The 27,049-nt window shown below is 44.4% G+C and overlaps 2 protein-coding genes across 2 annotated transcripts; both read right to left on the bottom strand.

Moving 5' to 3' along the window:
* Window positions 1-1,343: 1,343 nt before the first annotated feature.
* LOC143380456 (sepiapterin reductase-like) lies at window positions 1,344-5,796 on the bottom strand. The gene is made up of 3 exons (XM_076833505.2): window positions 5,389-5,796; window positions 3,931-4,221; window positions 1,344-1,525 (listed from the first exon to the last, which is right to left on the bottom strand). The coding sequence occupies exons 1-3, from the start codon at window positions 5,708-5,710 to the stop codon at window positions 1,344-1,346; spliced, it is 795 nt and encodes a 264-aa protein (XP_076689620.1). The 5' UTR covers window positions 5,711-5,796.
* Window positions 5,797-21,368: 15,572 nt separating this feature from the next.
* Spr (sepiapterin reductase) lies at window positions 21,369-26,498 on the bottom strand. The gene is made up of 3 exons (XM_076833619.1): window positions 26,025-26,498; window positions 25,036-25,326; window positions 21,369-22,379 (listed from the first exon to the last, which is right to left on the bottom strand). The coding sequence occupies exons 1-3, from the start codon at window positions 26,344-26,346 to the stop codon at window positions 22,189-22,191; spliced, it is 804 nt and encodes a 267-aa protein (XP_076689734.1). The 5' UTR covers window positions 26,347-26,498; the 3' UTR covers window positions 21,369-22,188.
* Window positions 26,499-27,049: the final 551 nt, after the last annotated feature.

Genomic DNA, 27,049 nt, shown 5'->3' with positions numbered 1-27,049 from the left:
AAGGATGCTTCCAGTTCCTGCCGCTTCTCCAGGAGGCACAGCCTCAGAGTGCCCTCTGCTGGCCATGAGGGGGATCAAAGAAGAGTTCCCTTCTACACAGCCGCAGGACTGAGTCCTGGCATTGGCTAGCAAGAACTATGCTCTCTCCTCTCAAACATGGGCTGGGGGGCTAGCTATAGAGCACCACCGTGGAGCCCTAAGCCAGCCCCAGTCTCCTGAGCAGTAAAGGTTTGAATTTCTCAGGCTTCTCTCTTGGAATTTTGCCCAGCTTCCTGGAAGGAACGCCGGTCCTAAGCCCACTCCACTGAGGACCAGGACCATGGGCCACATAGATGATGCCAAGGGGGCTCACAAAGCAGCTGGATGTCACAGAGTCCTGACATGTGGGCAAAGGTTAGAAATGGAAATCCAAAGCAGCACCAGGCAGAGAACCCCTCCATCCTTGAGGGCTACGGGGAGAGCAGGCGGCGTGTTGGGTCCTGAATGATGTATACTCTGAGTATCTCCAGGACAAGAAAAGGGTAGTAAAGACTTGGGTCATTGTGAGCAAAAGAGTGAAGAAACAGGCGTCTCAGCATCCATCTGGGACCATTGGCTACTTGGGTTTGTCACTGAGTGAGCCTCGGTGATATGAGGCAGACAGCTTCATGACAGCTCCCCAGGAAAAAGAGCAACACACCCCAAGTTTGGGTTAATAGGCATTGGACCACCCTGAGGCCTAGGAAACCAGCTATGAGCCCTCTAGGAGAGGCGGAGGGAGGCATTAGTGAAGACCGAGCCTCGTTTTGTATTTGCTTTCTTTATGTACATAAACTCCCAGCCTAGAAGGAGGAGGGTTCTAAAGCAAGAAGGCATCAGGATAAGGACAGGACATTTGACAAAAAATGTTTGTTATCCAAAGCAAGGAGGATCTGTATGGGTTGGAACCTGCTCTGTCCTCTTTCCCTCCAGGCCACCTGGGAGTCTGCATGGGCCACCCTTCACATCACATCACTCCCTCCTTTCCCATGGACCAGCCAGGGGCAAGAGTCCCAAACTTTTCTCTTCAGTGTTTCAGCTGCTTTTCCTGCTCTCCCATCCTGGGGATAGAGAACTAAAATACCCACAACCTCTCTCCAAGCCTCCTTATCATCCAGGCTGCATGACACAGATATGATAACTGGTGACACCTGCCACTCCCACTGGCTGCCTTTGTGGGCAGGGCAGTAGGCATGAATGGTTGTCTGCGTTGGGCAGGGTTGGCAGGGGGCTTTGTGAAAGGGTGTGGGCAGCCACAGGGCTCCTGAGTTGTACCCCAAAGTGGAAGTCAAAAGACCCAAGAAGCCAAGGACATAAGCTATTTACTAGAAGGACACATGGGCTCCGGACTCGAATGTGTCTGTTTGCAGCAAGTTCAGCAGCTTCTGGGCTGACACCCTGCAATCCACCAGCTCTCCCTTTGTCTTCAGATCCTGTAGCCTTTTTCGTAAGTCTGGATCTATTGAGGTCTCCCGGGCCAACTTCTGCATGTCTGTATCCATGATACCTAGAGGACAAAAAGCAGAAGACAGGACCAGAAGGTCATGGGTCCCTGCTATGTATTTAGGCTATGGAGCTGAGTCAGGTCTGGTCAGAGGCAATACCTATCTCATCTTTGCTCAAATGCATGGTCAGAGTGGCCAAAGTCGCCTCTTTGTCACTACTGAGTTCCAGACTCAAATTCCAAAGCCCACACAAAACACGGTCCCCTTCATGAGGTCCTACTTTCTCATAAAGTAGTAACTTCTCCCCTGACTTTGTTTTCAATGTGGTGCTGGGGATGAAGTTCAGGGCTTTATACGTGCTAAGCACATACTAACTCCAGTCCTGCAGCACCTTCTCTTGATTTTCCCACCTCTACATATAAAGTATTTAAAATCCCTGCAACCTCCTCCCACCTCGATCTCCACCCAAAGCCAGCCAGGCCCCAGGCAGGATCCTCCTGCACCTACATACCCTGACAACCAGGCTCTTCTCTCTCTCCCTGTTTCAACCCATCCTTCTGCTAAACTCATTTTTCTAAAATACCATACCTATTCCTCTGCTGAAAACCCCTCAGGAGCTTCCCAATAGCCTGGCCCAGTACTCAAGGTGCCCTTACTCACTTCCCTCTGTCCACAATCAGCTTCCAGACAAACTGCAAGGCCTGTCACTCTCTAACATGTTTTCCCTCCTTTACCTGCACTGCTAGGACATGTCTACCACCTGCCAACATCCACACAGCCCTCATGAGTCAATACCAAGTTAATCTACCTCCAGTAAAAATCATTCCTAGTCTCCCATCTGTAAGGAGTTGTTCCCTTTTGAACTCTTGTAAGCACTTGTTATTCTTCATATAGAAATCACAACATCCCAGAATCTGGAGTTAATGATCCTGAGGGACAGAAAATCACAGAATCTCAGTGCTGGAAAGAGAATCACCTTCCTGACATTCAAAACACCTTCCAATCACCTGTGCATCCTGATGACAGGAGATGTGCTACCTTTCCAAACAGCCCACTCTATCTTTGGACACCTGTTAGAACACTCTTTTTTTTAATATTTATTTTTTTAGGTGTAGATGGACACAACACAATGCCTTTATTTTTTGTGGTGCTGAGGATCGAATCCGGGTCCCACCCGTGCTAGGTGAGCGCTCTACCGCTGAGCCACAATCCCAGGCCTAGAACATTCTTCCAGAAACTGAAATGAAAACCAGACTGATCTCTGCCTTGTTCAGGCCCTAGGGAGCTCCTAAAAAAATCTCAGAATGCCCAGACTCCTGACATCAAACCTAGCCAAGTGGCCGTCTGCCATCTCCACGCCTAGCTTAACTGACATTTGGTCACTGTGGTCTGACTGAGCTCTAGGCTGAGCTCAGAGCCTGTGATGAGCTGGGATGTTGGCTCCAGAATAACTTCATGTGTTTGCTGGGGTGGGAGCAATAGAGAACATGAGATGCAGACACGGTACTGATCAAAATCTTGGAAGCAAGGTAGAATCCTGGTATTGCCACATATGGGCTTTGGGCAGGCCACTCTATGTCTCTGTCCCCAGGACACAAAACTGGATCTCCACCTGGCTGATCAGACATTCAACCACAGCCCTGTCACCCCCTTCTAACTGCAGGAATTGCAAGTCTAGAATAAAGGCCCTAGCATGTGGTATTTGGGTGGAGAGGTCAGAAACCAGATCAGGTGTCCCAAGACCCCATACTTTTCAACTTCCACAAGGACAAGGAATGATCTTATTCATCCCAGCATCGCCCACTGCAAGGGTTCCAGCCCAGTTCAGCCAAGGTTGTCATCACTCAACAATGTCTATCTGCATGTCACTCAGCTAACATTCTCTGCAGACTGTCCAATACTGTCCCACGACGGGACAATCCTGGAAGACCACTAGGAGGTTGATGGTCAGGCAGAGCATGAAGTCAAGTTCATAGCCCAGTAGCTTTGCTAGCTTGCTGCTGGGCACACACAGATGAACCGGTTTTCCCATCAAGTATACCTATGAAGGTCATGCAGTGTGACAAATCCTATGGAACAACTAGAAGTTCTACCAATTAGAGAGTACACCACTGAAGAGAATCATTTTCACCTGCACTATCTCCTTTAGCTCCCCTACTTTCCTGTTAAGACAGGTAGCATCTGTCCCATTTCACATGAGGTGGTTTGGGCTCAAAATTCAAACCCTAGTGTTCTTCATCTAATATCCCAGACTTCCCTGTTCAACCCTCTAGTCCAGGCCAGTCCCCACCTACTCCTTCCAGCTCTTAACTTCCCTGGAATCTATCTTTCACTGAGGTGTGAGATCATGATTCAGAAACAACATACCTTGTGGGTCCTTCCCCCAAGGAGACTAGGCCCTCTGCCCAGCCCTCAGAGGGGGACCAGCCAATTCTGGGGGACAGTGATGGCAGTACCTTCCACCTACCTGGGTCATAGCTCAGCACCCTCACACTTGGTTCCTCTGCAGCCAGGACCTGGAACAACATGGCACGGGCCGCCTTCCCTGCACAGTACAATGCCCAACCCTTAAAGGGCTGCAGGGCACTGATGGATGAGATGTTAACCACAGTCCTGATCAAGCCAGGACAGTCCTGGAAGGCCTTCAGGATGCTGGAGGTCAGGCAGAGTGTGGAAGTCAAGTTCATAGCCCAGTAGCTGTTTGCTTCAGCTGGGTCACTCAGGTTCAGGAAGCCTTTGGAAACATCCCCAAGAGTGGCTGAAAAACCAGAGGCGGAAATAACTCAGTGAAGCACCAGGGATGTGGTTCTATGGTAGAGCACTTGCCTAGCGTGTGGGAGACTGTGGGTTCAATCCCCAGCACCAGGAGTGTGGGAAGAAAAAGAAATAACCCAGCACAGGAGGGGCTTTCTCCTCCTAGGGCCCTCCAGACACCTTTCCCATCCAGACCAAGAGCAAGCATCCGCCTCGCACTTCCTAAGGCGTTTCCTGCTTCCCAAGCTCTGAAGAAAGACTAATGTGTGGAGAGAAGACCAACCACTGGAGCTGCCCACTGAGAATGCACCTGTCTTGCTCTGGGACGGGGGAGCAGGGGTCTAGACAGGAAGCTCTAGGGGTAGTTGAAGTGTATTGACCCAGGCCCTCGCTAGAGGGCGCTGCGCAAAAATGTTCTGCAAAGTTCAATAACACTTTAGAAAACTTGATTGGGCCAACCGTGTCCGGATGAGGACCAGGTCGAGAACCAGGTCGATAGCAGAGCACCCGGCCTTCCTCTTGTACATTTTGCTTCCATGTGCCATCGAGGCTGTGTAACAGTGGTCCACTTTATGCTTTGAATATGACCCTTGATGCTCTGCCACTGCAACTGATTTTTTTTTTTTTTTTTTAATGGACATGTTTCTTTCTCTCCCTGTTCTTCCATAACCGCCACCTCCTCACTCCCTAATCTCAGGGGAATCAGGATTACCTTTCTTCCCCACTTTAGGCAGATTTATCTGTCCTTGATTACACACCTACCATAGAAACAAAGTAATCCAGAGTTTGGGGATGGTACCAGAAGATCTCAGAAATGACTATCCCCCAAGTTAACAAGTAAATTACAACTCCAACAGAGACCAGGTGGACTGTAGCCTTTGAATCACCTCTTTAAAAGACCCCTACTCCTACTAATGGACAGAATCACAGTCTTTGGGGCAGAGTCCCCTGTTTCTCTTTTACTAGCAAAGCCTTAAACCTCTTTTTTCTTTTTCTCAAAACCGTGTCCTCCTTATCAGATTGGCATGGGGACAAGGACGGAGCTTTCAGAAACAGATGAAACAACCAGTCCTTTGGACTCAGCCGCCTAGTCTGCCCGCCCAAGAATCACCCAGCGATGTGGGAAGTGAACGCTTAAATGGAGAGTCCGCCCCGAGCCCCCGCGTCTCACCCGCGTTGTTTATAAGCAGCAGTCGCTGAAGCCCTTCGGGTCTGGGGAGGTCACGCAGGGCTCCAAGCAGCTGCTGAAGGCCGGCATCCGAGCCCAGGTCGGCGGGCACCCACACCACGCGCAGGCCTGGGTGCTCAGCGACCAGCTCTGCCTCCAGCTGCTTCAGCGCCTCCTCGTTGCGGGCGGTCAGGAGCAACACCGAGCCGGGGGACAGCAGCCCAGCCAGGAGCTGAGCCAGCGTGCGGCCGAAGCCGCGGGAGGCCCCGGTGAGCACGCACACCGTGCGGCCGAAGCCGCCTTCCCTGTGGCTCCCAGGCTCCATGCCACTGATCTCAGGTGCTGGAGAGGGGATCTGAGACCCTTAAGACCTGGGGCGGGGCGGGGCGGTGGGAGGAGCTGTCCAGCGGGGCGGGGCGAAACCTAAGGTTTCAGGCGCCGGGTGATGGAACAGGTTCCCTAGGTCGCTGGTACCAGAAGTGAAGTGGGAGTGCAGGTTTGACCGGAGACTGCGCGATTAGGTAAATAGGAAGGGCAGGGAAGTGGCCTCGAACTATTGGCGGTGTTCCCAGCGCTCTTGGGTGCTCACCGGGTCACTCCAGCTCGCCAAACCGCTAAACCACCTGCTAGGACAGGGCTGTGGGATTGCCTTCCAGCTCAGACCCAGCTTCCTTACACTCCTCACTTCCACCGTAGCTTGCCTTGCTCCTTGCCCCCTAGTGACCAGCCCTGAAGGAAGCCCATGCCTTGTAGGGCCGGGGTACCTGCTGGGCTTAGAGAATTACCCACCCTCTCTGTGGAGAGCAGGCAGTGCCTAGCTCTGAGTTACTCCCTGATGTATAATACAGAAGTTTTCAGGCGCTGCCTAAACCTGAGTTACTCCGTTTTGTATAGCAGTAGTCAGCAATGAGCTGACCATTTTAAGTTCAAGTGCCAAGGTAGAATGGCTCTAGACCTTGTTTGTACAAGTATACAACCACCATCTGCCCAGCACAACCTTCAGGTACAAGTTAGTAAATAACTTATATGTGCAAACTAAATCAAGGAGTAGCTGGATACACGGACATCCCAAATTATGTAAGAGGAACACCAGACACAGGAGAGAATCAACCTCATCAGGTGCAAACCCCCACCTATAAAAGATCAGTAAAAGGAGGAATGCTCTGAGACTGGACACAGCAGTACCCTGACCCTGTCACCTGGTCACTCATCAAGAGCCTTGCCCAGGAAAATCAGCATAGCAATGAACCTCTCTCCTCAGATTTCAGCAGAGCATGTTTTCTCCTGCTCATGATGAGGATGCAAATCTCACTTCCCACATCCTGAAACTAAAACTACTGTCCTTCATTCTTTGGAACCCTCTGCTTTGACAACTCTGCAGCACTGGTTCATTAAAATCCTTCTCTGATATTGGCCTCCTAGAATGAGTTTGAAAGTGTTCCCTTTTTTTCTATTTCATGAAATAATTTGAGGAGTGTTGGTATTAGTTCTTCTTTAAAGGTCTTGTAGAACTCAGCTGTGTATCCATCCGCTCCTTTCTTGATTGGTAGTCTTCTGATGGCTTCTTCTATTTCCTTGCTTGAAATTGTTCTGTTTACATCATGTATATCATCCTGGTTCAGTTTGGGCAAATCATGTGACTCTTGAAATTTGTTGATGCCTTTGTTTTTTTCTATTTTATTGGAGCATAAATCTTCAAAATAATTTCTAATTATCTTCTGTATTTCTTTAGTGTCTGTTGTGATATTTCCTTTTCCATCACAGATGTTAGTAATTTGAGTTTTCTCTCTCCTTCTCTTTGTTAACATGGCTAAAGATTTATCAATTTTATTTATTTATTTATTGCAGGTAAATTGATGGAGTTGGAGACTATAATGCTAAGTGAAGTAAGCCAGTCCCCAAAATCCAAATGTCAAATGTCTTCTCTGATCTAAGGATGCTTATTCATAATGGGGATGGGGCAGGGAGCAGGGGAGGAATAGATGAACTTTAGATAGGGCAAAGGGGGGAGAGGGGGTTGTGGCTTAGCAGTAGAGCGCTTGCCTAGCACATGCAAGGCTCTGGGTTGATCCTCGGCATCACATAAAAATAAATAAATAAATAAAATAAAAGTATTTAAAAAAAAGATAGGGCAAAGGGAAGGGAGGGGAAGGCAGGGATGGGGATAGGAAAGATGGTGGAATGAGATGAACATCATTACCCTAAGTACGTACATGAAAGCATGAACGGTGTGATTGTACTTTGTGTTCAACCAGAGACATGAAAAGCTTTGCTCTATTTGTGTGATATGAATTTAATTGCTTTCTGCTGTCATATGTAATTAATAAGAATAAATAAAATAATTTTTAAAAATCCTTCTCTGACCACCTACAGTGACTCTTTGACGCTGGGTTCATCTCTTGTGCTCTTGGCTCAGCATCCTGTAACCCTGTGGCCTTCTCAACACTTTCTGTCACCTATGTGTACATCATTGTGTGAAGTATGACATTAGAAATCATGATTTTGGGGCTGGGGATGTGGCTCAAGCGGTAGCGCACTCACCTGACGTGGGTGTGGCCCGGGTTCGATCCTCAGCACCACATACAAACAAAGATGTTGTGTCCGCCAAAATAAATAAATAAATATTAAAAAAAAAAAAAGAAATCATGATTTTGATACCGGTGATGAAAATTCATCAGGGCCAAGTTCCATTCCCCTAGATGTGAAGATTCAATATTGAAGAATTGCTGAGGCAAGCACAGAAAGCAGGTTTTATTTAAAGGATAGAACAGAGATAGACTTCTCCCAGGAGAAGGGGTCCCAGAGCTGCGTGTATAAGGAAATGGTGGGGGGACATCCTGCCCCTTTTGTACATTTTAGATTTCCTTTGTTCTCATGACCTCTTCTCCCATCCTGCCTACATGGCTAAAAGGTGGGCCAAAGGTATAATGATTCAGGCAGAAAGGGAATGGCCTAGGAGACATTATTTCATTTGTTATTTCACAAATCCTAGTAGGTAGGAACAATTCCCAGGAGGCAGATATTCTTGGCAACAGGTAGAGGAGGGGGATGTGTCCTGAAAGTATTAACATTTTATTTCCTGCTGAATCAGCCCCCATTTCCTGGATGGGACCCAATTATGTATTACTTACACTGACTGTCTTTTTGTCCCCCATCCTCAATTGGATTAAAAGAATTTATGTTTTCCCAGCTTATGTCTACTAGGTGACACACAGTATTCAGAGAACTGCCACAGATGAAAATGGTGTATCCTGGGGGCTGGGGATGTGGCTCAAGCGGTAGCGCGCTCGCCTGGCATGCATGCGGCCCGGGTTCCATCCTCAGCACCACATACAAACAAAGATGTTGTGTCCGCTGAAAAACTAAAGAATAACTATTTTTAAAAAAATGGTGTATCCTTTGAATTTATTGTTATTCAACAAATTTTGACATTGTGGAAAGACACAAATGTGTTTGGTTCAATGTTAATGAAGTAGCTCTTTCAGGATAGCTCTTTCAGGATAGAGTTGCCACAGGACTCCTCCAAATTGTGTGTGTGTGTGGGTGTGGGTGTGGGTGTGGGTGTGGGTGTGGGTGTGTCTATTTTTTTTTTTTTTTGCACTGGGTTCTTCTTATTTTTTTATTTTAAGACAGGGTCTCACTAAATTGCTGAGGGCATTGCTAAGCTGCAGATGCTGGCCTGGAACTTGTGATTCTCCTGTCTCAATCTCCTGAGTCACTGGGATTATAGGTGTGCACCAAGGCACAGACTTATAAAAAGCTTTCTTCCTGTATTAAGTAAGTTCTGAGCAACTCTGACACCTATTACCCCTGATTCTCTATGATTTCTGACTCCTCCTATCCCTCAGTGTCATTGCCCCTGAGATTTTGCCTCTAAAGAAATTTAATACCTTTCCCCTGCTCTCTGGGCCTTAGAAAACAGGTTGGTGAAAGCACAATCTCATCCATGAATTGATTGGACATTTGTGGAACTCTTGTTATGTGCTAGGCTCTGAAGAAAAAGAGAGAACAATGAAGAGATGGATGAAAATCAGAAATTGACTCTGGAAATTGTTGCTTCTGTAAGGAGCCATTTAGGAAGAGCCCCCAAGGACAGAAGTTTGCTTAGTCTGGCAGAACCTCAAAAGTTCTTCCCCTCCCAGGAAGATGTTTATCTGCCCCAGGTGTCCCCTCACTGCCAGTCTCACAAATAACATCTCAGGGGCAACACAGCCCATAGAATTCCTTTCAAAACAGCACAAAATTTCCTAAATCTGTCTGCACATTGGAGTCACTAGGCATTTCATAACTACTGGGTCTCACTAATATGAACTTAAAAAATTTAAAAGATCTCCAGATGATTCTCATGTACAAGTCTGGGAACCACTGCAGTAGAAATTGACAGCAATGTGGGAATTTTTTTCCTTGCTTTTCTTCCCCCCCCCCCCCCATGTGTGTATGTGTGTTACTGAGGATTGAACCCAGGGCCTTGTGCACACTAGGTGAGCACTCTACTAACTAAGCTATACCACAGCCTTGTTTGGGGTTTCTCTCTCTCTCTCTCTCTCTTTCTTTTTTCTTCCTTTTTTCCTTTCTTTCATTCTTTCTTTTCTTTCTTTCTTTCTTTTTTTTTTTTTTTTTGTACTAGGGCTTGAGCCCAGGGGCACTTTATCACAGAGCTATGCTCCAGTACTTTGTATTTTTTATTTTGAGACAGGGTCTCACTATTTTCTGAGGCTGGCCTGGAATTTGTGATCCTTCCACCTCAGCCTTCCAAGTCACTGGGGTTACAAGCATACATGACCAGCCCAGCAGTAGTATGTTTTTAAAGGTACACATGCCCCAAAGGTAAGAAATATATTAAAATAGCGTTAAAAGCCTAAATCTAATAAAGGTCATTAGTACAGAAATTGGTGAATTTTGTTTTTTGTGAGATATATAGGGTTAATTACTGGCATCACATCTTTTTCTGCTTTTGACTAGTGAACTATTATTATATTTTTGGAAATACAGTGAATTATTTAGAGGTAAAGGGGTGTCATATCTGAAACACACTCTCAAATGCCTTAGAAAAAAATAGAAAGAGACTGGGGTTGGAGCTAGGCTGTAAAATGCTCATCTAGCACATGCAAGGCCCTGGGTTTGATCCTCAGAACCACATATAAATAAATAAAATAAAGGTATTGTGTCCAACAACAACTAAAAAAAATATTAAAAAGAAAAAAATAGAATGAATCAAGGAAGTGTGGTAATATGTAAATATTTAGGAAATCTGGATTAAAGATATTCAGGAGGCTATTTTTCCCCCTGCTAACTGGTGATTGAACCCAGGGGTGCTCTACCACTAATCTACATCCCCAGTCCATATATATATATATATATATATATATATATATATATATATATTTTTTTTTTTTTTTTTTTTTTTTTTTTTTTTTTAATTTTGAGACAGGGTCTTGCTAAATTGCCCAGTTTGGCTTCAAACTTGTGATCCTCCTGCCTCAGCTGATCATTGAGATTACAGACATGCACCACCATGCCTGGCTATTCAAGAGTTATTTATTCTATTTTTTAAACTACCACCATGCCCAGCTATTTAGGAGTTCTTTATTATATTTTTCAACCACTTCCACGACCAACTATTCAGAAGTTTATCCTGTTTTTCAACTACCACCACACCCAGCTATCCAAGAGTTCTTATTATATTTTTCAACTTTTAAAAGTATGAATTTAGGACTGTGAATGTATCTCAGGGGTAGAGTACTTGCCTAGCATGTGTGAGGTCCTAGGTTCAATCCCCAGTACTGAAAAAAAAGAAAGAAAGAAAAGTACGAAATTATTTCTAAAAAGTTTTCAAAGTCAACGATACTTACAGTTCAATTATAAAAATGACAACTAACCCAAGGAGATCCACTGAGGTGCTTATGTTGCCAAAAGCTCAATCCTCACCACTGATGCCAATCCAATAATGAGGACACGGTTTTGAGAAGAAGAAAAAATAAGATTTGTTGCTTTGTTGGCAAAGGAGAAACGCAGGGAATTTCTGTCCCAAAGGCTGTGAATTCTGCCCATCAGCAGGTACAAGGGGCTTTTAAAGAGGTGATTCAAAGGCTATATTCTAAGTGTTCTCTGTTGGAGTTGTAGTTCACTTGTTAATTTGGGGGATAGTTATTTCTGAGATCTTCTGTACCATCCCCAAAGTCTGGATTACTTCATTCCTATGGTAGGTGTGTAGTCAAAGACAGATAAATCTGCCTAAGATGAAGAAGAAGGTAATCCTGTTTCCCCTGAGATTAAGAAGTGGGGTAGGGCTGGGGTTGTGGCTCAGCAGTAGAGCACTCGCCTCGCACGTGTGAGACCCTGGGTTCGATCCTCAGCACCACGTAAAAAATAAACAAAATAAAGATATTGTGTCCATATATAACTAAAAAAAATATTTTAAAAAGAAGCAGGGTAGATTATAGAGGAATAGGGAGAGAGGGAGAGAAATAAACATGTCCCCATTTAAAAAAAATCAATTGCAGTGCACAGCAGCAAGGGTCATATTCAAAGCATAAATTAGGCCACTGTTGCATTTACCCACTCTCAATTTCTACATTTCATTTCTATGGAAATTGGGTGAGGACATCTCCAAACTACTTCCTGCTGAAAGCAGGTGAAGTTGGGGGAAGTAACCCTAAGTTCTTTTTCTCTAACAAGTGATGTGTGGACAGTTAAGGGCATTCAGCATCAGAGCAGACCAGAGGTCCACAGTGGCAGATGGCAGATGATTGGACAAGGCATACATAGGGCAGGGATCATACTAAGCCAATAATTGACAAGAAGCAAAGCATTACTTTTTTTTTTTTTTTTAATAAACAATTGGCACAAAAGCAATTGGTATTTCAGCCAGTTTCTGAAACCATGAGAACAGTAACTCATAATCTTATCAGTGGAAAACAAATCAAGTTTATAAATGTAGAAGGTGAGAAAGATTAGTAAGTCTATGAGATCAAACTCTAACTCAGGACAAACTGGCAACTCTGGAATACTTTGTGATCATTATTATTAGGCACTCTCATACAAGAACCCTTTCTTTACAGCCTCCAGCTTTACTTACTTTTTGTAGGGCTGACATAGGTGTACATCTTAAGTTACATTTAAAAAATTGTTTTTCCTTTTAAATGTCCATGTAGGACTGTGCTGAGGCTGTGCTCTCCTGCCAGGTCTTTAAGACCAAGTTGGTCAACACTGACCTTGTGGGCTGGATCCCACCTTGTGAACATCTGGATATAGCTCAGTTGGTAGAGTGCTTGCCTCACATGCACAAGGCTCTGGGTTTGATCCCCAGCACCCCCCTACCCCGCTTCCCCCCAAAAGACTGACCTTGTTCCTATCTGCTCTTAAAAATCAGCTGAGATTCCTCAGAGATCACTCTTGGGGACATATGTGAAGCCTCCTGGCTCCTTCAGCTTTTCTTCTACCAGTGGTTCCATCTTCCAGGATGGGTCAGGGTCCTGCTGACCATATGTAGCTTCTCTTGAAAGCATCAGGGACATTTCCATCTCCAATAACCCTCCTCTTTGTAGAATGTGCACTGATTGGCTTCCTGTTCTCTAGTGTCTTCTTGATCTCCCTGATCAGCAGATTGGGTGACTCACCAGAGTTGCAGGGTCCAGAGAGGGGTTCCTGTCATTCTTTGGGTCCTGGCTGACGTTAGAACACAAGGGCCAAAATATTGGCTGTTTTTTCCCTTGGCCCTTTTACTTTCTTGACACTGGTCTCCAAGTTTTTGATTTTGAATACCCAACAAGCCAGCTTCACCAGTCTTTAAGAGGGAGTAACAGGTTATAACTTCAATATCTATAATTTTACAGTTATTCCTTTAATTTAATTGGGGTCAGCATTAGTACTGATAGTCAGAATTATATACTATCTGTCCTGTATGTGATGGCTTACTATCTCAAATTAACCCAGGTTTTTGTTGTTGTTGTTGTTGTTGTTTTTAGAAGCAATACCTCTGCAAAACACTAACAGGCAACAGTTACAAGGAAAATACAAAATGAAATTAACAGCAAAAACCCATCCTGTTTGTGTAATAGCTATGAGCCAAGAAAAATGAACTTCATACTCTTGAACCTTTACTTAGTTATACTTTATATCCACATTTGAGATCACAGTAATCTTTACAACAAAAATCAATCTTTTGAACATAAATTTAAATAAGCTGAAGTCTAGCCTATTTTGGAGACATTCTAACATGGAGTTAGGTGGGAGGCAGGGCCTAATCTCAGGTAAGGTAGGACTCTTCATAAATAAGACAATGCAACATTACACCTGAAACATGAATTAAAGAAAGGCTAAGAGAGCTTTTAACTTTGTTTTTTGTGGAAAAAGTGGCACAATGCTTCCATGTTTTATAATGTCACCTTTAAACAGATCAGGATTTCCTTATTGTCTTTCAAAAATGCATTTAAATTCCAATTTCAGTGTGAGAAGTAACACAAAATTGTATATATAATTTATTGACAACAGGTTACTTTATCCAGCTATAAAAAAATCAAGTGACATGAATAAATACCAACCAAATTTGTTATTAGTATTATAGTTTTATGATTTTCAGTTGTCTAGATGGACACAATATCTTTATTTTATTTATTTATTTTTATGTGGTGCCAGGGAAGTTCTCTACCACTGAGCTACAACCCCATACCCCCAAATTTGTTATTTTTATATAAATTTGAGAATTTGGAATTCTCCAAACATAATTTTAGTTTGGAGAACACCAACTTGGCAAAATATTCTCCTAAGCTTTACATTTAACTAAGTTTACCTTTGAAAGTACAATTTAGAATCCAGAATGTAAGATAATAATAATCACAGGCCTACATGGGTTAACAAAAATCAGAGTAGCCCTAAATCTGTTATACATGTAGAGAACAGTGTTAATGATCATAAATTGACTTGGTCAAAGCAAACAAATATGACAGATCTTCAAATGATAATATGGCCCTTCTATGTAGGATACAATGTATAAAAGAGAGCACTTCTTGGTTATCTTGCCAGGAAACTACATAAACTTTCATTTTATAAACTTTTACATAACACTTAAACAAGTCTTACACAGATATAGTTCTCAGATGCATATATATAACTAGTCACATATATTTAGGGTGTCAACTATATTGTTATAACCTAAATAACAGTTGTTTGTTTAACCAGTAAAAAGTAATCTTTAAGACTTTAAAACAGGTACAAACCCTAATTCATTTAAGACTTAGTTTTCCCAAGTAATAAAACCTAACAAATACAACAAAATTATCTTGATAGATAAGATCAGATTAATGTTTCAGACTTTGCTTCATATCAGTACATTAAAGTTCAGATAATTTTGACTGACTGTGCTAATTATAGCCAATTGAATCACAAAAACAAACTTTTTGAGATTTGTCTTCCATAAACATTGGGCAACTTACTTAAACATTCAAACTTTTTTATGTTCTTAGTTTTGTCTTCTTTCATCTTGGACTTTAGCCCAAGAGTATTACTTTACCAGACAAAATACTTTCTTATCCAGAAATAATTCTTTTACTTCTAATTTTCTCTACTAACTTATATTTCCATACCTGTAACTTTCTTTTATCTTTTCTAGTTTTGAACCCTTTCTTAAATTCATAGTCTGAAATAGTCCTTATGAATGTTACCTCTGCATTTAATTTACACAAGAAATTTCATCTCGGCGAGGTTTGGACAATTCAGCATATGAAAACCTGAGCCTTAATCTTTTTTCTTCCAGGCTGCATTCAAAGGGTTGGAGCACAAGGCACTTTTGAGCCTGACCTGTCTCCATTACCATCATCACAATGCCATCAACCCTAAGCGAGTTTGCCATTTTCAACTGCACCCAGGCTCTCTTTCTGGGCCTTTTTCTTATACGAGGCATATTGATATGCAATGGAGGAGGCTGTTTCCATCCTTTTATTTAGGCTTCCTTGAAGACCCCTTTGCAGAAGCTGCTTACAAAACTGGAGTTGGCCTTAGTTTCTGTTGTTTTCTTTTCTGGGTGCAATTATCTATTCTGTCAGTCTCCCAGGCATTTAATTTTATGGGATACTGTTGTAGCAAAAACTGCTTTGACTCAGTGACGGATATCTCCCGGCCAAATGGGGTGTACTGTCAGATCTTAAAAGGGGAGACTATTTCTGTCCCTAGGTCACAAACTAACAGTGCTGAAAACTACTGCCACATCCTTTGTGGCCAGAACCCTCCACCTTCCATGGGCAAAAGGGGCTGGAAGGTAGGGGCTGAGGCCAGGGTCCCTTTTGCTATTTTTCTACAGCCCAGGCAACTTTTCTGGGATTTTTTTTTTTTTTCCTAATTTAGGGCCAGTGTCCTTGACCACAACGAGATGACCTGCAGCTGCTTGGGACAAGGCTGAGGAACAGTGCTGGGAATGCCAGAGTTGGGTTTAAAAGATTGAAATATTTTTAACACTTTCATCTGGTGTCCTGCTATCCTTGCACAGAAGCAGTGTCTTTTGGCACCTTCAAATTAGTTCCTGATGGCTCAGACCCCTTATTAGGTAACTGCATAAATGCATGTACATACAGAATCTCTTAAATACACTTTGCCTCTGACAGACTAACTTGAACTTCAGAATTGTATAGTAATATAGCAAAGCCATTCAAAGTCCAGACTGTGTTATAGTAACTTCTCTTTTTCTTAGACAGGGTCATCCCTATCATGGCCCATGTAAAGAGCCAGTTACACATACAAAAGAATATATGAGAGAGGATCACCAAACCAGGGCTAAAAGACAGAAACCTTTATAACACACAGAAATGCACGTATAAATTTCTTCCACTTATTTTAGTTTTAACAGAACAACTCCAACTGCAAGATTGTACAATAATCCAGAAAGCTATTTAAAAGCCAGATCATTGCAGAAAAACATTATCTTAGACTTATACCTATAGGTGGCCCTTTCTTCAACTTAATTTACCTGTAACAGACCAACTCCAATTGCAAGATTGTACAAACATGATACAACGCAGAGAGACCAAACCATGGTCGATAGATGGGAACTTTGAAATTGAGCAGCCAAGATCTTTTCCAAGAGACTACCTAGAGGATCAATGCAATATTGGCCATGTCTTAAAAGGGGCAGTAACAGATACAAACAAAACAAAAACACAGACAACCAGAGGGAATTCCCAAACACAAGTCAACAAACAGATGAGAACCTAGAACAGATCAAAAAGGAGTAAACATCCCTAGGTTCCTGAGTTATCCTTAACCGTGACTCCTACACCAGTGGCACTGCAGATGTCTCTAGAAAGAAGACCAGATGTTCCCAGAAAGAAGGACCAGATGTTCCCACAAAGAGGAACCAGATGAGTGGAATCAAGGGTCTTGGCGTGCACACCCGGGGACTTACCAGATGGCCGAGGTTGTCTCAAATTTCCTCAGTTAAATTTCTTTTTTCTCAAAGTGGACCATGATGGACCCATGACGAGCAACCTGTAGAATGTTCAGAAAGGAAAGGCAGAAAACGGAGCAAAAGGAGCTTCAGAAGCTGCTGGGATGGTCCCCCACCCACTCCTTATACTCACAGGAACAGCTCCTCTGGTTCAAGCAGAGGCAAACTCACCAGCGGTTGCAGCAAGTTCGCCAGCAATCTTGCATCCTTACCATGGAAGTGGGGTTCCTTGGAGATGTAGGCCTACCAAGAAAGCTGGAGCGGGGACTGCTCTAGGGTCCCATCTAGGGTGCCAAATTTGTTGCTGAAAGTTCAGTCCTTGTCCTTGATGCCAATCCAATAACAAGGACACAGTTTTGAGAAAAAGGAAAAAGATTTATTGCTTTGCTAGCAAAGGAGAAACAGTGGACTCCTGTCCCAAAGGCTGTGAATTCTGCCCATCAGCAGGAGCACGGGGCTTTTAAGAGATGATTCAAAGGCTACATTCCACATGTTCTCTGTTAGAGTTGGAGTTCACTTGTTCATTTGGGGGACAGTCATTTCTGAGATCTTCTGATGCCACCCCAATGGATTACTTCACCCCGATGGTGGGTATCTGCTCAAGGACAGATAAATCTACCTAAGATAGGGAAGAAAGGTACTCCTGTTTCCCCTGAGATTATGGAGTGGGGGTGATTACGGAGGAACTGGGAGAAGGGAAGAGAAAGAAACATGTCCATTTTAAAAATCAATTGCAGTGGCAGAGTATCAAGGGCCATATTCAAAGCATAAAGTGGACCACTGTTACAAATTTGGCTTTAGCCAGGAATAATTTATAGAAAATTTCAGCTAATTAATGTAGAAGAAATGACAGAGGAAAAAATATTACTATTTTGTAACTGGTAGTAAAATAATTGATTCAGGCAAAGATTATCAATGGGTGAAACAATTAGATGAAAAGTTCATGGGGAAATTTATAACAGAGGGATAGGATTGTCCCTATCTGAACCTGTTGGGTAATTCGGAGATATCGAAGAGTTAAAAGGTCGCTCTTATCTGAAGTTCAGGTTCTGTATTATGTACCCTTTGATGTGATGAAATGTAAACTCCACAGCAACCCTCTAGAGTATTGGAGAGATGGGAAGTGAAAAATGAATTAAGAAAGCAGAAAAAAATCCAGAACATGAGTCTTTATTATAAGTTTCTTTGAGTCAATAGCAAACAAAGAAAGAAGGGAGGGATTACTTTATATTAGGGACATTAAAACTAAATTCAAAATACAGATTTTATGCCTGGTGAGGTAGCCCATATCTAAATCCCAGTAACTAGGGAGGCTGAGGCAGGAAGATTGCTAGTTTGAGACCAATCTCAGCAACTTGGCAAGGCCCTGTCTCAAAACCTAAAAGGGAGATGGGGATATGGCTTAGTGGTTAAGAGAACCTGGGTTCAATCTCTGGTACCAAAAAATATATATATATGTGTGTGTGTGTGCGTGTGTGTGTGTGTGTGTGTGTGTGTGTATTTACAAACATACACATATGGATTCTGATTCAACCAAATCAATGTAAAAACACAGTTATAATATAGTTGGGTAAATTTCAATATGGACTGGTTATTAATTGATATCAATGATTTATTTTTTTAATCTTTTAAGGCATGATAATGGCATATAATTATATAAGAAAATGATCAGAGTTTTTAGACATATAATAACACAAAATCTGGGATTTGCTTTAAGAAATTTCAGTAACACACACAGAGAAGGAGAAAATAGATAAAGCAAGGGGAGGCAAAACCTTGACATTAATTTTAGTATCGAATCTGGCTTATGGACACAATGAGGCCCATTATATTACTGTCTCTCTTTTTGGTATGTTTGATACGGAAATGGAAACAGTCCCATTGCCAGTCTGAGTATAAAGATACATGAGCCCCACGTTTGACCAACTTTTATAAAAGAAAATAATTTATAAAATCCTGGGAAACTGATAAAAGGACTTGAATATTCTTCACTCGAATAGATATTGTCAAAATGAGCTTTAAAAAGATTTAAACAAGTTTATACTCCAATCTAGATAAGCATGTCCATTTCATTATGCTTCTTTCTTCTTTCTGCCCCACCGCCCTTCTTCGCGGTGCAGGGATTAAACCTGGGGTCTTATACATGCTGGGAAGACATCTACACCTGAGGTACAGACCCAGCTTTCCTTTATTTCTTTGGATTTTAGGAAGGTAGTTCTTTAGTTGCAGAGCTGAGAATGGAAACCAGGGCCTCAGGCATGCCAGGCAGAAGCTCTACCCCTGAGCTATTCCTCAGCCCCGGGTTGTACTTTTTTTTTTTTTCTTACCCTTTAAGCTGTTTGTTCATGCTCTTTGCCCATTTTTCTATTAGGCTTCCTATTTCTAGGCTTCTTTGAGTTTTCTATTTATTCACTTTTTCTTTATTCATTTCTTTTGTTACAATTACTTTACCTCCTATTGATTTGCAAGTTGCAACCCTACTTTAATTATACTAATGGTTGCATTTGAAATAAAATTATAAATGCATGCACTTGTGTTTTTCTATCAAGATTAAAATCAGGGGCTGGGGATGTGGCTCAAGCGGTAGCGCGCTTGCCTGGCATGTGTGCGGCCCGGGTTCGATCCTCAGCACCACATACAGACAAAGATGTTGTGTCCGCCAAATACTAAAAAAAATAAATATTAAAATTCTCTCTCTCTCCCTCTTTCTCACTCTTTAAAAAAAAAAAAAAAAAAAAAGATTAAAATCAAAACCTTGGGCTGGGGATGTGGTTAATGGTAGCAGGTTTTCCTAGCATGTGTGAGGCTGCAGGTTAGGTTCCTAGGACCATGCACACGCCAAAGTCATCAAAACATTATGTGTTAGGACAACAATGACTTTGCACTTTGGAGGCCTGGTTATAATCCTTGCCTTTATTTGTATTGTCTTGGGCAGGTCATATAACACCTTCAAACCTTGTTTACTTTATTAAATGTTTTAATTAAACATTGCACTAATACGAAAGCCTACTATGAAATAGGAAACGGGCTAGCTCTGGAGTTGTAATGGTGAGCAATTCAAACAACATACACACACACACACACACACACAGATTGAACCCAGGGGCATTAACCACTGAGCCACATTCCTAGCCCCTTTTAAAATTTTTATTTTGAGGCAGGTAACACTACGTTGCTTAGGGGCTTGCTTAGTTGCTGAGGCTGGCTTTGAACTTGCAATCCTCCTGCCTTAGCCTCCTGAGCCACTAGGATTAAAGGTGTGTGCCATCATGCCCAGCAAACAATTCTTATATTAATAGAGGGTGGGACAAAACCACTAGATATAAAGCACTTAATACATTTTTCATGATTCAACAAGTAGTAGAAATTATTATTGCTATTAATATCCCTCCATATTATGAGAGATCTAGCACATTTAATCCCTTCCTCAATACCTTCTCAGTATACTTTTTTTAATGTAGGTGCTGTATACAGTGGACACACCTGAAATTCCAGTAACTCAGGACGTTTAGGATTACCAGTTTGAGGCCAGTCTGCACATCTTGGTGAGAGTTTGTCTCAAAAATTAAAAAGGGTGGAAATATAGCTCAGTGGTAGTGTCCCTGGGTTCAATCCCAGAACTGAAAAAAAACTTCATGTACCTTATGTTAGTTTTCCACCACTGTGACAAAATACTGAGAAATGCACTTAAAGTGAGGAAAGATTTTGTCTCATGGTTTCTTGGCCCTGTTACCTCTAGGCCTTTGATGAGGCAGAATATCCTGGCAGGAGCATCTGGTAGAGGAAACCTACATACCTCATGCTGGATGGAACGAAAAGAGAGGAGCCTGGGACCCAATATCCCCACTCAAGGGCACGCCCCCACCCCAATGACCTAACTTCCTTTCATTAGGCTCCAACCATTAGTTTCTAACCATCTCCCAACAGCACCACACTCTGGCCATCAGGCCTATTTACCATGAGCCTCTGGAGGACACTTCATATCCAAACTATAGTTCAGCCTTTTTTAAAACAAAAAAAAAAAAAAAAAAAAATTTTTTTTAGTTGTAGTTGGACACAATACCTTTATTTTATTTGCTTTTATGTGGTGCTGAGGATCTAACACAGGACCTCGCACGTGCTAGGTGAGCGTTCTGCTGCTGAGCCACAACCCCAGCCCCTATAGTACAGCCTTTTGATTCAGCTTATCAGTATTTTGTCTCATACATTATGGTCTTCTCCTTTATGAATTATTTTTGGTATTTTCAGTTTTAACAGCATGGAAACAAAAATATATTTAAACACTCTTCTGTTCTCACTGGTTATCCACATTTTTATTATACCACATCTTCTATGTATTCAAGTTCTAACCAGGTGTGGTGGTGCATACCTGTAAACCCAGTGACTCAGGAGGCTGAGGTAGGAGGATCACAAGTTCAAGGCAAGCCTTGGCAACTTAACAAGACCCTGTCTCAAAATAAAAAATAAAAAGTCCTGGGGATGTAGCTCCATGGTAGGGCACCCTTGGGTTCAATGCCCCAAACTAAAAACAGATACAACATCAAAATATGTACTCAGGTTCTTTATTTTGATTCCTTTCTTGGGCATCTGGAGTAGTTCTTTGGCATTTTTTATTTTTATTTTTGTGTTCAGAGAAAAAAATAGTTTATTATGAGACCTTTAAAATACAAACATGTCTTTCTGTTGCCCTCCCTTATGAACAAGACCTTAATAGAACATGGGGCATGAAGGTGCACACCCGTAATCCCAGCTATGAGCTCTCTAGGAGAGTAGGATGCAGGCATTAATGAAGATTGTGCCTCCTTTTACTTGTATCTGCCTTCTTCATGTACATAAACGCCCAGCCTAGAGGGAAGGTCAGTTCTAAAAGAAGGCATCAGGATAAAGACAGGAAATTCAACAGAAGATCTCATTATCCTGAGCAAAGGGTATCTGTGTGGGCTGGAACCTGCTCTGTCCTCTTTCCCTCCAGGCCACCTGTGAGTCTACATGGGCCACCCTTAACATCACATCACTCCCTCCTTTCCCATGAACCAGCCAGGGGCAAGAGTCCCAAACTTGTCTCTTCAGTGTTTCAGCGACTTTTCCCATCCCTAAAATTCTGTTCCTGGGGACAGAGAACTACAACACCCATAACCTTTCTCCAAGCCTCCTTATCAGCCAGGCTGCATGACAGAGATCCTGACAACTGGAGACACCAGCCACTCCCACTGGCTGCCTTTGCAGGCAGGACAGTAGGCATGAGTGGTTATCTGTGTTGGGCAGGGTTGGCAGGGGGCTTTGTGAAAGGGTGTGAGCAGCCCCAGGGCTCCTGAGATGTGCCCAAAAGTAGAGCTCAAAATGCCCAGGAAGCAAAAAGACACAGGCTATTTACTATAGAAATCTATATGGGCTCCGGACTCGAACGTGTCTGTTTGCAGCAAGTTCAGCAGCTTCTGAGCGGACATCCCGCAATCCACCAGCTCCCCCTTTGTCTTCAGATCCTGTAGCCTTTTTCGTAAGTCCGGATCTACTGAGGTCTCCCGGGCCAACTGCTGCATGTCTGTGTCCAGGGGACCTAGAGGATAAAAAGCAGAAGAATGGAGTCAGGTCTGGCCAGAGGCAATACTTCATTTGGGCTGAAATGCATGGTCGGAGTTGGCCAAAGATGCTACTTTGTCACTACTGAGTTCCCAACTCAAATTCCAAAGCCCACACAAAACACAGTTCCCCCCAACAAACTACCCTGTTGTCATCACCCCTCACCACCTGCCCAAACAGTACCTTCTCTCTCTCTCTTTTCCATTTGTTTTTAATGTGGTGCTGGAGATGAAGCTCAGGGCCTTACACGTGCAAAGCACACACTAACTCCAGTCCCGCAGCACCTTCTCTTGACTTTCCCACTTCTACACATGAAGTATTTAAAACCCTTGATGCCCTCCTCCCACCTTGCCCTCTGCCCACAGCCAGCCAGGTCCCAGGCAGGATCCTCCTGCATCTACATACCCTGACAACCAGGCCCTTCCTTTTCAAGGGTGGGTGCTTCAACCCACCCTTCTGCTAAACTTATTTTTCTAAAATATCATACCCATTTCTCTGCTGAAAACCCCTCAGGACTTCCTATCTGAGAGGTGATATGAATCACAGTCATGGATGTCCAGCGACCAGAGCGCACCTGTGCAAAGGAACTAGTTGAGACTGCCCAGTTGCCATGGTAATGCCCTGTTCTGTGCTTCCCATGACACTATCAGTTTAGACCATTAGTTTAGATACCATTTGCTGGAGGTAAAGAATTATGAGTACAAGCAATAATTATAATGGGATGACCCAGAAGTTCATCCTTCATCCTGCATGCTTTGAAGAAACTTAGCTAGCTCTGGGTCATTACATTTCCATTAGGGTATAATGATCCAATTGGTCTCAGCTTTCTCTCTCTCTCTCTCTTTTTAACTTCTTAGTTATACGCGGACACAATGTCTTTGATGATGAGGTTTGAACCCAGTGCCTCATGTGTGCAAGGCAAGCGCTCTGCCACTGAGCCACAACCCCAGCCCTCTTTCTTGTCTTTCCTAATCCTCCATTACCCCTAACCAGTTTTCTGAATTAACTGCCAAGTACTCAAGGTCTCTTATTCACTTCCTACCGGGCACACCCAGCTTCCAAACTGCAAAGACTCACTCCATAACCCACTTTCCCTTCTTTACCTGCACTGCTGGGACATGTCTACCACCTGCCAACATCTAAACAGCCCTCATGGGTCAATACAGAGTTCATCTACCTCCAGTAAAATCATTCCTAGTCTCCCTATCTGAAAGGAACTGTTGTTCTCTTTTGAACTCTTATAAGCACTTGCTATTCTTCATACAGAAATCACAACATCCCAGAATCTAGAGTTAATGATCCTCAGGGACAGAAAATCACAAGAATCTCAGGGCTGGAAAGAATATCATCTTCTAACATTCAAACACCTTCCAATTGCTTCTCATCCTGATGACAGGAGATGTGCTACCTTTCCAAATAGCCCACTCTAACTTTGGACACCTGTTAGAACATTCTTCCAGAGACTGAAATGAAAAACAAACTGGTCTCTGCCTTATACAAAGGCCCTGGGGAGCTCCTAAAAATCTCAGCTCTCTCAGAACACCCAGACTCCTGACATCAAACCTAGCCATGTGGCCATCTGCGATTTCCACTTCTAGCTTAACTGACATTCGGTCACTGTGTTCTGAATGAGCTCAGAGCAGGTGATGAGCTGGGGTGTTGGCTCCAGAATAACTGCATGAGTTTATTGGGGTGGGAGCAATGGGAGAACATGAGACGCAGCACAGAAATGATCACAGACTTGGAAGCAAGGTAGAATCCTGATCTTGCCGCATCTGGTCTTTGGGCAGGCCACTCTATTATATCTCTGTCCCCAGGACACAAAGCTGGATCTCTACCTGGCTGCTCAGACATTCAACCACAGCCCTGTCACCCCCTTCTAACAGCGGGAACTGCAAGTCTAGAATAAAGGCCCTGGCACTGTGGTATTTGGGTGGAGAGGTCAGAAACCAGATCAGGTGTCCCAAGACCCCATACCTTTCAACTTCCACAAGGACAGGGAATGATCTTATTCATCCCAGCATCACCCACTGCAAGGGTTCCAGCCCAGTTCAGCCTAGGTTGTCACCACTCAACAATGTCTGTCTGCATGTCACTCAACTAACACTCCCTGCAAACTGCCCCAGTAGAGCTTTGCTAGCTAGCTGCTGGGTACACAAAGATGAACCAGTTTTCCCATCAAGTACACCTATGAAGGTCATGCAGTGTGACAAGTCCTATGAAACAACTAGAAATTCTAGGAGAGTACTTCATTGCTGAGAATCATTTTCACATACACTATCTCCTTCTTCTCCCCAACTACCCTGTGAGACAGGTAGCATCTTTCCCATTTCATATGAGGAGAGGTGGTTGGGGCCCAGAATTCAAATCCTAGTGTTCATCTAACATCTCAGACTTCCCTGTGCCACTCTCTATTCCAGGCCAATCCCTACTCTCTCTCTGTCTTCATCCACTGCTCCTGCAAGCTCTAACTTCCCTGTTATGTATATGTCACCTTAGCGGGTGAGGATCATGATTCAGAAACAACATACCTTGTGGGTCCTTCCCCAAAGAGATAGGCTAGGCCTTTTATCCAGCCCTCAGGGGGGACCAGCCAGTTCTGGGGGACAGTGATGGCAGTACCTTCCACCTACCTGGGGAATAGCTCAGCACCCTCACACTCGGTTCTTCTGCAGCCAGGACTTGGAACATCATATCGCGGGCAGCCTTCCCTGCACAATACAATGCCCAACCCCTAAAGGGCTGCAGGGCACAAATGGATGAGATGTTAACCACAGTCCTGATCAAGCCAGGACAGTCCTGGAAGGCCTTCAGGATGCTGGAGGTCAGGCAGAGTGCGGAAGTCAAGTTCATGGCCCAGTAGCTGTTTGCTTCAGCTGGGTCACTCAGGTTCAGGAAGCCTTTGGAAACATCCCCAAGAGTGGCTGAAAAACCAGAGGCGGAAATAACTCAGTGAAGCACCAGGGATGTGGTTCTAGATGTAGAGCACTTGTCTAGCACGTGGGAGGCTGTGGGTTCAATCCCCAGCACCAGGAGTGTGGGAAGCAAAAGAAATAACCCAGCATGGGAGGGGCTCTCTCCTCCTAGGGCCCTCCCTCAATTCCTCCAGAAACCCCCTTCCCATCCAGACCGAGAGCAAAGATCCACCTAGCACTTCCCAAGGCTTTTCCTGCTTCTGAAGCTCTGCAGAAAGACTAATGTGTGGAGAGGAGACCACCTACCCAAACTGTCCAATGAGAATGAATTCACCTTGCTTGGACTGGGGAGAGGGTGGGCGGAGCTCTAGGGACAGTCTAGAGAAGCAAAGCAATTAGGAGACATCGTGTTTGGACTCAGCCTCTCGCTAGAGGGCGCCGCGCAAGGAGTTCTGGAAAGTTCTATGGACGCCTTAGAAAACTTGTTTGGGCAAACCTTGTCAGGGTGAGGGCCAGGTCACCTCGAGTGCACCCGGCCTTGCTCCTCTACGTTTTGCACCTAGGTGCCACCCAAACTGTAACCACTGGGCGTCTGGGCTCTCAGCCACCTAGTCTGATGGCCTAGGAATCGCCCTTTCTTTTCCCGCGGGTGGGGGTGGGAAGTGAACGCTTAAATGGAGAGTCCGCCCCGAGCCCCCGCGTCTCACCCGCGTTGTTTATAAGCAGCAGTCGCTGAAGCCCTTCGGGTCTGGGGAGGTCACGCAGGGCTCCAAGCAGCTGCTGAAGGCCGGCATCCGAGCCCAGGTCGGCGGGCACCCACACCACGCGCAGGCCTGGGTGCTCAGCGACCAGCTCTGCCTCCAGCTGCTTCAGCGCCTCCTCGTTGCGGGCGGTCAGGAGCAACACTGAGCCGGGGGACAGCAGCCCAGCCAGGAGCTGAGCCAGCGTGCGGCCAAAGCCGCGGGAGGCCCCGGTGAGCACGCACACCGTGCGGCCGAAGCCGCCTTCCCTGTGGCTCCCAGGCTCCATGCCACTGATCTCAGGTGCTGGAGAGGGGATCTGAGACCCTTAAGACCTGGGGCGGGGCGGGGCGGTGGGAGGAGCTGTCCAGCGGGGCGGGGCGAAACCTAAGGTTTCAGGCGCCCGGGGCTGGAAATGATTCCCTGGCGGAAGTGGAGAAGTGGGAGTGCAGACTTCCAGAGTCTGCGCGATTAGGTAACTAGGAAGGGCCAGGGGGCGGCCCCAGCCGTTGGCCGCGTTCCCAGGGTTCCCTGGTGCTCACTGGTCATTCCAGCTCGCCAAACCGTTAAACCAACTGCTAGCACAGGGCTGTGGGATTGCCTTCCAGCTCAGACCCAGCTTCCTTACACTCCTGACCTCCTTCAGTGAAGGTTGCCTTGCCCCCTAGTGACCAGCCCTGAAGGAAGCCTTTGCCTTGTAAGGCCGGGGTACCTGCTGGGCTTAGAGAATTCTCCACCCTCTCTGTGGAGAGCAGGCAGTGCCCAGCTCTGAGTTATTCCATCATGTATAAAACAGAAGTTTTCAGGCACTGCCTAAACCCGAATTTCTCCGTTTTGTATAGCAGTAGTTAGCAATGAGCCACCCCATTTTAAGTTCAAGTGCCAAGGTAGAATGGCTCTAGACCTTGTTTATACAAGTATACAACCACCATCTGCCCAGCACAACCTTCAGGTACAAGTTGATAAACAGCTTATATGTGCAAACTAAATCA

Source organism: Callospermophilus lateralis, chromosome 14 (assembly GCF_048772815.1).
Source record: "Callospermophilus lateralis isolate mCalLat2 chromosome 14, mCalLat2.hap1, whole genome shotgun sequence".
Taxonomy (NCBI): domain Eukaryota; kingdom Metazoa; phylum Chordata; class Mammalia; order Rodentia; family Sciuridae; genus Callospermophilus; species Callospermophilus lateralis.
The sequence above is the reverse complement of the archived record's forward strand: the minus strand, read 5'-3'. Positions and strand labels throughout refer to the sequence as shown.

Bases quoted from the DNA above. Each gene is read 5' to 3' on its own strand.
- Spr (XM_076833619.1), bottom strand. From the start codon at position 26,346: ATGGAGCCTGGGAGCCACAGGGAAGGCGGCTTCGGCCGCACGGTGTGC. The intron at 25,327-26,024 runs GTGAGACGCGGG...CTGGTTTTTCAG, and splicing joins GCTGCTTATAAACAACGCGG to CCACTCTTGGGGATGTTTCC. The intron at 22,380-25,035 runs GTAGGTGGAAGG...TTTATCCTCTAG, and splicing joins GGTGCTGAGCTATTCCCCAG to GTCCCCTGGACACAGACATG.
- LOC143380456 (XM_076833505.2), bottom strand. From the start codon at position 5,710: ATGGAGCCTGGGAGCCACAGGGAAGGCGGCTTCGGCCGCACGGTGTGC. The intron at 4,222-5,388 runs GTGAGACGCGGG...CTGGTTTTTCAG, and splicing joins GCTGCTTATAAACAACGCGG to CCACTCTTGGGGATGTTTCC. The intron at 1,526-3,930 runs GTAGGTGGAAGG...TTTGTCCTCTAG, and splicing joins GGTGCTGAGCTATGACCCAG to GTATCATGGATACAGACATG.